The 12,217-nt window shown below is 33.6% G+C and overlaps 1 protein-coding gene across 1 annotated transcript; it reads right to left on the bottom strand.

The window, feature by feature from the left end:
* Positions 1-1,529: 1,529 nt before the first annotated feature.
* On the bottom strand, positions 1,530-6,724 carry LOC113776422 (eukaryotic translation initiation factor NCBP-like). Its single transcript, XM_027321569.1, has 6 exons — positions 6,516-6,724; positions 4,197-4,292; positions 3,928-4,032; positions 3,724-3,801; positions 2,292-2,411; positions 1,530-2,184 (listed from the first exon to the last, which is right to left on the bottom strand). The coding sequence occupies exons 1-6, from the start codon at positions 6,687-6,689 to the stop codon at positions 2,053-2,055; spliced, it is 705 nt and encodes a 234-aa protein (XP_027177370.1). The 5' UTR covers positions 6,690-6,724; the 3' UTR covers positions 1,530-2,052.
* Between the last annotated feature and the right edge of the window lie 5,493 nt (positions 6,725-12,217).

Genomic DNA, 12,217 nt, shown 5'->3' with positions numbered 1-12,217 from the left:
AGAAGCAATAGAGATACCTAATACAAGTAGAGAAAGACGAGGAGGAGAAGAAGGAAAATCCTTTTGGGAAGAAAAGGAGCAGGAGAGAGAGCAAGTGAGTATAGAGGGAGAATTGGAGTGAGTACGAAGTGGTCAGTACGTACGTACTGGCCGAGTATCGTAGTGGTGGGGGTAAATGGGCAGCAGTCCGTTTCTCACTCCTACGAGTTCCACATGTTCTTCTGTGCCACTACTTCTATTCTCTTTTTTTTTTATTGGTGCTTTAGATAACTTGCACCTCCTGTCACTAGTATGTCGTCTTTTTTTTCAATAAATAAAATTGTTTAATTTTCTAATAATAAGAAACTATCATTTTTTCAATAAATAAAACACTCATTTGATTTTCTAATAATAAGAAACTACTTCAGACATGATTAGATTAGTCTTCTAATGATTATTTATATGTTTAGTTAATTTTATAGTCATTTAGACGAATGGTTATTCAACAAAAGTATGTAGGTAAGCATTTTAGAGTTTTTTTTGAATTACCACGACAATCATTTTTCTTTTAATGCCCTTATGCAAAGCATTCCTTTTTTTTTAATTTGTCTAAAGCATGTAGAGATTTTGTCTTGTTAACTTCTCTAATTATGCTAAAGAGTTGGGCCTTTTTAATACAACATTTTTACAGCTAATCCGATACTTGGGGAGAGAGGGGGGGAAGGAGGGAATAGGGATGGACACAACTCTGAGAACTAAACTGCTTATGAAAATATTCTAAAAAATTCTGAACCCCTTACCTATATCCAACGGGGATAAAATTCTGATGGTCAACCAAGCACTAAAGAGTTGGTGACCAACTGAGGGCTAAATAGTTGGTTGAATGAAGAAAATCTATAAAACCAACTATTTCTAAAGTAGTTGGCCACTAAAAAAGTTTTAAAACTCTATTTCGGTATAGGTCAAGGAATCGAATATTTTGGCTTGCATTTTAAAAATTCAAGATTTTTTGGAATGTTCCATCAACGGGTGCCTACACACTCGTCTGAACCGATGGTGATTCAATCCCCTTCGAGTTCCCCTTTAGCCCCTTTGAGTCTCCTATCCCCCTAGTATAGAATAGAAGTAAAAGCGTAGAATAAAATCTATCGTCTCCGACATAATTATAAAGAATAAGAGTGAGTTGAACGAAAAGAATCTACAAAGGAACTAAACATAATTATTATAACTACGATAATACAAAATCTCTCGACAGACAATTTTGCTTTTCAAAGACCGTTATTGTGCTACATCACCAAGTTGGTGACCCGGTTAATTTGCCTATGGATGAATGATGTAAAGAAGCTAATTAAGAAGATTGTTTTTTTTCTTTTATTAATAATCAGAGTAAACACGTTGAACTTGGTATTCTCTCACATCATTTCCATCTTTAATTCGTGTCGCTTGTGCGCTCTCCACTTGTGCATTCCATGCTCAAATTTCCCGTTGGGAAGAGGAACTAACTAACTCCATTCTTGAAAAGCAAAAGACCAAATATTTGCAGCTCCCCATCACATCACAACTCTTTTATTCCGGTGGCGCTACCAACTTCCCTACAATTTTGATATCGAATAACATACGCAGACTGCTCGAGGCTAGCTGAAATTTATCGAGCTGATTAAGGCTCAGAATAAAGGACCTAAAACCACAACCGCCACACAGCCCTGCCCTTGGTTTAAGTTAACAGGCGCAAGCACAAACGAGCAACCTTCATCCCGGTTCCTTCCTTTTTTAAAACCAAGCATTTTAATGCTACCTTACAATTTTAGAGCTACTGAACTTTACTTTAAACATGAGTTCGTAAAACATCGAGGTTTGAAATGAAATGAAAATCGACAGACTTCTAGGTGTCGGGTGAAAAACCAACAGAGCAAATTCCAAGTTTACACAACAATCCACTCTATTATCATCTCTCCTAGGTAATCAACGATTATAACCCAAAACCAAATCGCAGATGCACTGAAATAGCTTCCAGACAGGTGCAAATTCAGTCCTGCACATTCAGTTGCAAGTTCGAAGCTTCTTGGTTCTTCCCTATCCCCTCAGCCACGTGTTCCGGTATGATGAATTGTCACGTAGAGATGCATCATGCGGTTTGTATTCCATTACATAGCTGAGCGGAAGCTTCAAATGTCGTTTAATTGCATCTCTCAGGGACATCACAGCCTAAAGACGACACGAAACCAATTATAAGACCAATGCTGAAGCAGGTCATATCAGTCAGCTTAATTACAAAGGAGATGGTTTCAAGAGATGCAGAAGCTAGAGCTGACCTGGTGATCAGACGCATTGCGGTTCCACAGACTCAATATATCCTCGTTGAAACGAATGCTTAGTACAGCACCACAGATATTATCACCATAATCAAGCTGATCACCAACCAATGCTAAAACCTGTATTCATTTTCACACAGAAATTAACTAACTACTTGATAAACTGCTAACAGTCATAATAGATCACAATTCCGTCCACTATAGCATTGTTGTATTCCAGAACACTATCATTTGTCCAAGAAAAACAGGTTGTCAAACAAGACAATAAAAAAGGCCAATTGAAAGAAATGAGGAAACAGCCTTTTCAATCATAATATGCAACTTTTCCTAAACTAATGTACATTTACAACACTTAGTGATCAATACTGGAAAGGTTTTCTAAAAAAAGAAAGTGCTAAAAGTTTTTTTTTTTTTTTTAAAGAGTGCTAAACAAGATTTAAAACCAAGAATGCCTGACATCATGGCCAATGGACCTTGATCATGAGTCATGGAGTATCACAAAACAATAGACAAAAATTATTCATAGTAGTTAAACAGATCTATTTTCAATAGATATTATGATTTACTTGACTACTCTATTGGAAAAGAACCAATATATGAAGATAGTAAATACTGTGAAAAAAAAGATTATGCCAGATGCGTGACTCATTATGAAGAAAAGCAAACAGACGATATCTCATAATACCACAACAGAAACAAAGGCAAAAAGTGTCACAATCAGCTCAATAAATTAAGTTGAATAACGAGAAATTAACGAGAAATTCGTATCATACAACTGAAATGCAACTAAACTATAAAAAGGCATACATGCCATCATAATCTGAGATTATGCCCAGGAAACAGGCATAGTAAAAGACAACTGAAACAAGTACATAGAAGATGTTGCAGTCAAGACTGAATAAATGATGTTGGATGACAAGGAATTGGTATCACAAAAGTGGTCAATCCAAAGCAACTGCCAGCCACTTAATACATGTAATCAGAAAAAGAATACTTACAATTAGACTTACAATGGAAATCAAGCAATGCAACTCCCCATAGAGGGCTGCAGCTTTTAAGTAGACATTGCATGTAGAAGCAAGTCCAATTAGTATAATGCAACATGAAGCTAAAAACAATAGCATGAACACAAGCCAAGATATCCGAAGATCTATTTACAAGCAAGTTTAGCCATATAGAAAATAGGCAATGGTGAGTTTAACATAATGTGAGCAAGAAGGTCCACAACTTTACACCATCCATCATGTCTTACAGTTCTAATAATCTTAGTGATGTCCGCCACCATTTCAAAAAACTAGCCATCTGGACATAATTAAATATACCTAAAACTAATATGCCTTGCGAATATCATCATACATCTGCAAGAAGAATATTGAGGAAAAAAGAAAGCAGGGTGGAGAAAGCATAACCATAATGAGCAACATTGGCTTACCAAATCTTCCCAAAAGCGGCCCGAGACAGCTTTCTTGAATCTGATAATCCACTTTCCACCGTTACAATTAGCAGAATCCTATTGAACATAATACAATTCATCCAGTCCCCCAAAAAAAATGGGAAAAAAAGAAAAAAAAATTTAAGATTGAGAATATGCCAACAAGAAAAAGACAAGGCAAAAGGGAAAGAAGTGCATATTTACCTCCCACAAAGGTCGAATACCCTCCTTGAAAAGATGTAAATCAGTTGGGCTTGGTAATGATGATGGACATGCCAGGTGGCAATAGCAGACCCAGAAACCCTCAACCTACAAGCAGTTCATTTTAAATGGAAGAATAATGAAAAAAAACAACATTGAAGTTTCTGCCTAGGAAAAGACTGATTGCTGAGCATATCAATGTTATGCAGCATAAAAGGGTTTTTTATTTTCTATGGAAAGGGGGTGAGAAAGGGGGAAGAGTTGCAACTTACAGTACTGAAATCCACAATCTTTTTTATGTTGTCTTCGTATGATGCTTGAGTGCGAACTCCAGGTGTCCTTCGAGTATACCAAAAAACGAATTTGTGCTGATTGTCATATTGTATAAATGTAAGTGAAACTATACAGAGAAGTATAATGACGCTAACAACTTTATCTTAGAAACAGCAAAAATCGGCCACTATAATATGAGGATTTACAGAGATTCAATAGTACGAGACAAGATCCTTCCAAACTTGAGCCTACACTACTACGCACATGATATTCACAAAATCAAGTAATATCAAAAAATAGTCATAATCAATAGAAAGTACAACAGCAGGATTAAAAGGGCCTCCAAATGGCTTAAAACATCACATAAGATGCAGAACTTTCTAAAATTTGATGAAACTGATAAATAACTAAATCCATCAGACAACATACAAATCATGAGATAAATTAAGGGTTGGATAGGCGTGAGGAGAGAGATTAGAAGAATGTAAATATGTAACACTTAACGTACAACTTGATTTATCATAAAAGAGCTACTACCACCCATTTACAGTGGTTGAAAAGAATGATGAAATGAAACATACTACAACATATCTAACGCACTTTCAGTTCACGTTATAATGAAAATGCATATAATCAACAAGGAAATCAAACTTTAAAACAGCTTCGGTGTTTCTTAGGGGTGAGAGCCCTAGATGAGGACTGGATTTGCTGTTAGGAAGAAGCAAGGTAGGAAGGCTCTTTTAAGAGAACCTAAGAGAATCAAAGAATGAAAAATGATTATCAGCAAAGTTGAAAAGTATCAAGCAAGGGCAGAAGAAACTTGACAAAGATTTCACCCAAATATTCCATTCTTACTTTCAGACGCTAAATATTAGAAAATATGGAAAACCATCATGCTCTCTCAGTCTTTCCCTTTTAACAAATCCCACTGACCACCTTTCTTCCCTCCAAAAAATAGATCCTTGATTGAACTTAACTTCTAGAATAAGCAGAACAAGAATTTAATCCCCAGCACTTAAACTCAAAATAAATGGAGCCGTGACTTCTGGAGAGTCAGGTGAAGCTGATTAACCAGTTATCAACGATAGAACCAAGTTTGATTTCAATATTGCTGCACCTAATCAGGCTATTTTATTTCCTTTTGCTATTCTCTTTTCAAAAGTAATTCTATCAGCCTTTTTGACTCCCGCTCAAGAATTTAACAGCCACAAATGCAGTACTCACAGGTGAAAGGTTCAAATGCCTCGTGTGCAAAAGATAGATCTTTCACCAAACAACAAAAGCAACATGAAGTGGCCATGTTTTGATTTTACCATAGTTTTCCTATCAAAAGAAAACCTTTCATGTTAGTTCTATTTCCACTTCTTCAGAAGATTTGTAAAAGCCTGTACATCACATTGCATCATTGGAAACTTAGTGCTTTCATAAGTGTAGCACTCTATGCAGTCAAAGTTGCAAAAGATAAGTGAAAACCATACAACAACAAAAGACAAATACAGAATGAGCACATAATTGGTGTAAGTTTCCAGAATTAAAAACACAAAAAAATCTAAAGCGCTGCAGTCTCTATACTTGTGTCATTGTGTCCTGCATCCTTGAGTAGAAAAGGGTGGTGGACTCAGGAGAGAAGGCATGAGGACCAAATCTGTCAAGTGCTAGAGTTGAGTAAATTGGACGAAGAAACAATATGTAGACTAAAAAAGAGAACAGGGGAAACGGATGTGATCATTCGAGTTCTTGACATGAAAGGAGGAGGGAAGAAAGTTATGAAAGCTTGAGTAGCTGAGAGATGGTGCGTGGAGTTCTGATGAATTTTGGATCTGCATAAATGTTTGTCTCAGTGATGCTGGAACAAAACAATCCAATATCACCAACAAAAAGGCCGTCATTTGAGATTCCTGGCATTTGACTACTTAGCAACATCTACATTAATCTCTTAATTGAGTTGGCATATTAATAAAATGTTGCCTCGAAACAAACAACTAAATGAAACCTAAAACGGTGCTTTTCCACACATTTTCAATCCTCAACAATCACAAATCCTTTAACTCCTCCTTCAAGAGAAGCATACCCTAAACATCCATCATGAAAGAGGTTGCAAACATTTTAGGTCAACTGAAAAATTATTGGCGTGTTTATCAGCCTAATAAAAAAATCCACATTAACAAAAGAGCGGGAAAAAAAAAGTTACTTAATTCTAGGTTCAAATCAATCCCTATGGGAGAAGCACGCAAGCAGTCTCGTAAAACCTAATCGAAAAGGAATAAAAGAAGGAAAGAAATTAAGCAAAAAGAAGAGGAAGAAGAAGAGAAGAGGACCTTGAGAGGGTGGAGACCGGCTTTGAGATCAAGAGCAATGCGTTGTTCGCGGTCTTGTGCTTCTTTGTCTTTGCTGTCGGCATCCGACGATGCTAAACGGCTGAGGTCGGAGGAGCTGTTGTTAGTCTCCGATTCTTTCTTCTCCACTGCTGCTGCCACTTGGCCCACTTCCATCTGCCTTTCTTCTGCTTCTAACCGCTCCTACTCCTTTTTTTCACTTTTCCTTTTCTTCTTATTCACTGTATTTATTAGTAATTAAGTATCAACAAAATCACCTTACCCTTTTTCGCTTCCTTCGCTTCTCCTTTGCGATTACTATCAAGGGATAATTGCAGAAACCTCCCTGAGATTTTTTATACTAGCACTCACCTCCCCTATAATTTCTAAAATTGCACTAACCTCCCCTATGAGGAAATTGGACCTATGACTAACAATAAATTGTATGATTTTACTTTTATACCCTAACTAATTGCAGACACTTAATGAAAGAATTTTAGAAAAGAAAAATTATTTTTTGTCAGCAAATTGAGTGACTAATTAAACTAGATTACATGTAAGTTTAAGCATCCTTAACCATTGTAAGCAAAACTAAGAAATGGTGCCAATTGAGGGGAGAAAAATACATATATGTTTCTATATTATGTTTTTCAAATTAGTCAATTTAAATCTAATTTTATACAATTGCAGAGAGGAAGCCTAATAAGCAATTCTGAAGTTTCTACTAAAGTAAGTATAAAGAAAACTTGCACAAATATATCTGCTCAAGTCATTTCTATTCCAAAATCTCCTCTAGTTTAACCTACTACTACTTCTCAAGTTGCTATATCTCTTTCCATTAATACAGTTATAACCCAGTAATCTAGAATATCAGCAGCAGCAGTAGTTTTAGTACATAGTTTTAATACACTTACTGCAATTAATAAAAACAACTTTATCTTATTAGTATGCACTTTTAATTACTTGTAACTGGACTTATCTCATATTTAGTAACTTTTAGTGATGCTTAAATATGTTGTTAATTAGCTTATTGTTTAGCGATATTTTTTGTAAATGATTGGTTCTAACAACATAAGCAGTTGTGTTGCCTCTACAAATAACTATTCATATTACTAATAGAGAATTTTAAAAGTGATATGTAATCTTTATAAACTTTGTTGCAAGAATCTAGATTTGTAGTCATTTAACTAGCCGTTAGTATCCATCGTTGCTTCATGAATTGTTGTTAAATTTCATTCAATTGCACTAACACCCCTTGAATTTTGCTAAATCTTAATAGTTTTTTATATTTTGTCATTCCTCTGTTAATATAACTTGGCAAGTAGCATGAGAGGCAAATCTGGTACAAATTTTTCATCTCACTCCTTAAAAAAAAATTTTAATGGTAACTTTTCTGGCATGGACTAAATCTGTAACACAAACCTTAAGTTCAAGAGTGGTAAGTGCTATTTTCTAAACCACAAAGGAGGTGTATGCTAATATCAGAAACCTTAGGGGAGGTTTCTGCAATTATCCCTTCTATCCAATGAAAAAAAAAAGAGTATTTGCATGTGTCATTTGCACTCTCTCTGTCTCGTTTTTATTTTGACAAGACCATATTACTTCCTTCCAAATTTCTTCTCCTTAAGTATGAGTTAACTTCACCAGATTTTTTTTTTACATTCTAAAACCAATTAATTATTCCACTATATATTAAAATTATTCTATAAAACTTCACGAAATTATATGATGTCAAAGATCAATCTAACACTGTAATATGAACAAATTTCAAATTTCAATTCCAAAATAAATATATAAATAAAAAATCTCAAGCTTCAAAGATGACCAATAATTGAGTAAAATTATAATATCTCATAAATATGACACTAATACTTCAAAAAGTCTACTAAGTATAACTCATATAACCACCATAGTGGAAGTGAAACTTTCTAATATATTTCAACAAAAGCATAACAGCATCTAGTGTCCAGATGATGCAATGGAACTTCAGTTGTGCGTATAAAAATCTACAAAATTGAAATTGAAATAAAATATAAAAAATAAATTAAAAAACAGTTATGTAGAAAAAAGACAAACAAAAGTTAAATTTCTTTACCTTTTAGACAAGTATAACAATTGTGCCCAACTTCCTTACATATGAACACAATATAGGGTAGGATAAAAAATTAAAATAGGGATAATATGGTCTTATCGAGATGAAAATGGAGTAGGAGAAGTGCAAATAACACAAGAGGAGTGCAAATAATATTACTCAAAAAAAAAGAAAAAGAAGAAAAAAAGAGGCGGTTCGTTTAGAGAGAATTGTTTGTGAATTACCTAGTCTGATGAAGGTACGTCTAAAACAATCGTAATCCATGTGTTTGGTTGGATAATGGATTATTTGTAAAAAGGATTTTTTCCCCTCACATCATCAAAACATTTTTATCTCATATATATTATTTCAAAAATGTATTACAATATATATTTTTCGAAAAGTGCATACAGAGTTTGGTTCCGCACCACGACACTTCAAATGTTGTCATTTCCCTCTTGATGCAAAAATATTCAATCATAAGTTAGACCCTATTTGATAACTCAATCCAGCACTTATTTATCTCTTGATGCAAAAATATCCAGTTGTAAATTATGCCCTATTTGATAACCTAATTCAGCACTAAATTTTAATAGATTTAGATTTTAACATATTTAAAAGTGTTTGATGATAATAAAATAACATATTAATTAATTAAATGAGTCTGAATTGTGTGGGCAAAATTTACTCCAAAGAATAAGTTATTTATTTAAATATATTTAAGTATATTTATTTAATGAATTTAAGTCTTTTCAAAACCAATACTAATTATTAATAGTCTAATTATACATTACATATTTAAAAACAATACATTTATCGATAGATACATTAATTTTACATATCAAAGCATAAATTTTATATACACACACACTAACGGGTCTAGCTTTAATCGGGTAGAGCCTAAAGAGATCCTAATTCGAATCATATTTTAATCGGATTTCAAATCTATATCCAAGTTATGTCTAACCTAGGGATTATATCATTATCGAGTGCTCCATTCTTTTTCTTTTCGGCCAATTCGATGTTATTGACAGCCCTAATTCTCCTTAGGGTTACAAACGAGTCGAGTCGAGTTGAGTTTTGGGCTAATCGAATCGAGTCTTGACTAAATTTTACCAAACTCGAGCTCGAGCTCGACAAGCCGGCAATTTAAAGCTCGAGCTCGACTTGATTCAAGTCGAGCTTGAGCTCGAAAAAAATAAAAAATAATTATTTTATTTTTTTTAAAAATAAATAAAATAATATTTTTTTCTTAATAAATAATAAAATATTAAGGATATATATGTAATTTTACTATTAAAATAAGAAAATAAAAAATATATATATACTTGAAATAAAAAAAAATATATACTTAAAATAAAAAAATAAAAAATATTATATATATATACTCGAGCTAACGAGTTTAATATTTTGAGTTCGAGTTCGAGCTCGATTTCGACTTGAGCTTGACTGGCTCGATTCGTTTGTATCTTTCTCCTATTAGCATTTTGTTTTCGGACTGCACTCAAGAATTTGCACTCGAGCTCGATATTGATTGAGCTCGACTCGAGCTTGATATTGATTGAGCTCGACTCGAGCTTGACTGGCTCAATTCGCTTGCAGCTTTCTCATATTAGCATTTTGTTTTCGGACTGCACTAAAGAATTTGCCTAACTTTTGAAGAGTCCAAAACATGGTAGTACCAAAATAGGTGGAAATTTCGTACCAAAAAATAAAGAGGGGGCAGGGGGAAGAGCTGAGGTGATGAACTGATGATGGATGGATGGGGGTGTGAAGTCAAAATGTAGAGCGTAGAGAGTAGGAAAGACCTCGCAGCCTACCACCGCCATGACGTACCAAACCAAAGCGGTCATCTCGAAGCACTTATTAGCTATATACTGTATAAACTGTATAAATTAACCTTTGCGCATTTAATAAACAAAAAAAGAAAGATATTATTCTCAACTTTTGTCCTACTTTACGAAAATTTACTGAAAATACTAGTCCTATTGATTGATCTACTTTATTTTTATTTCTTCTTTATATGTGGTCAATGTACCATAAAAATACAGAAAAAAAACTACAGGTATGGGCTAGAGATAATTATACTCCCTCCCTTTTTTTATAACTGACGTTTAGGAAATTTGCTTTAGTATACTTTTATATATCGTTTTATTATCCCCATACAGTATTAATTATTTTTTCACAATTTTATCCTTTTATATCTCTTTTCCAATACAGGGTTCTTAATTACTACTCCTAGTAATTATTGCTTCTCTCTTTGTAACAACCCTAATAATTGGAGAGAAAACATGGGTGAATTGGACAATTAATGAGGGTACAAAGAAAAGTAGTGTATAGATTTAAACAATGAAAAACTTTTCTTAGTTAGTGTGCAAAATCTTAAACGTCAGTTATAACAAAAGGGAAAGGTTGAAAATGAAATATAAGTTATAAGAATGGGTGGAGAACGGGGAGAGGAAGAAAAGACATTATAGGGGTATGGCAGAGATAACAAAAAAATAATAGGGAAGTGGCACCATGGTAGAAGGTACAAAAAGATCGTACAAGGCAATTGATAGCCAACTGATAGGTAAGAATGTGGGAAAGGCTGATGGTTTTTAACAATTTTGAACACTTTAAAAGCACATATTTACAAAGATTTTTTTTTTGAAATCTACATTAAATTTTATGAAAATTACTAATTTTAATTTTAGGGGCACAATATAAGAGAAAATTTTTTTTTCAAAAAATCAAAAAAATAAGTTGGTTATAATTTATAGTTTTATATTATAAGTTTTGATATATGGGTATAACATGGTATCATTCGTCAGATATTCATAAATATATATATATTTTTTAGAAATTTTTCTCGCCTTACCACCCAATCTAACCCTCTCCTTAAATGGGTTAACAATTCCTCTACCATTTAAATCAATACAGATTAGATTATTTAATTCAAATTGTTTTCAGCTATTGACAGACAATAAGTAAGCAAGTTTTTTTTTTTTTTTACCAAGCAAGTTAAGACTTTTGTGGTAATAAACTAACCCGAATCCCGTGAGAACCCCAAAAGCCGGTTAACCTTTGAGGTCTCACAGGGAACTAATATACTACCCCAATCCCCCTAAGTAAGCAAGTTTTGGCTCCAACTTATTTAGGATATTAAAATTAAAAGAGTTTGCTTTGTGCTCATAAATTAAATTTTTTTCAACATGTTAAGCATGCACTTCTTTGAAATTATTAGTCACACATATATATATAATATTATTTTGATTTGAAATATAAACCCGTGCATAGCTCAGGACAAAATGCTAGTTGAATAGTTACTTCTAACGGATCATGCGACTCACCTTATCAATATTGATGAAATCAACTTTTCTACAATTTCATGCTGCATTTTTAAGTTTAAAATTAGTTTTGGCATGGGTTAATCACACTTCGCCAAAATTAAGAATGATCCATTTATGTCCTCCACAAAATTAAAACCCACCAAAGTAGTACTAAGTCCAAATTTACTGTAGGCCAAAAAGGGGTAACTGGAAGTTGGAGTACCAGAATTGCCGCCACCCAGTATACGCAATTAGTCCTGCTCAAAACACAGGAACCAAATTGCGCGGGTCAAAAAACTTAAAATAATAAAATAAAAAATAAA

The sequence above is a fragment of the Coffea eugenioides genome, chromosome 6 (assembly GCF_003713205.1).
Source record: "Coffea eugenioides isolate CCC68of chromosome 6, Ceug_1.0, whole genome shotgun sequence".
Classification (NCBI taxonomy): Eukaryota; Viridiplantae; Streptophyta; class Magnoliopsida; order Gentianales; family Rubiaceae; genus Coffea; species Coffea eugenioides.
Note: the sequence above shows the minus strand (reverse complement) of the source record. Positions and strands in the feature narration are given on the sequence as shown.

Excerpts from the sequence above, each read along its gene's own strand:
- LOC113776422 (XM_027321569.1), bottom strand. The coding sequence starts at position 6,689 with ATGGAAGTGGGCCAAGTGGCAGCAGCAGTGGAGAAGAAAGAATCGGAG. Across the intron at positions 4,293-6,515 it reads CCGGTCTCCACCCTCTCAAG|CACAAATTCGTTTTTTGGTA; the intron begins GTCCTCTTCTCT and ends TATGACAATCAG. Across the intron at positions 3,802-3,927 it reads GTATTCGACCTTTGTGGGAG|GATTCTGCTAATTGTAACGG; the intron begins GTAAATATGCAC and ends TATGTTCAATAG.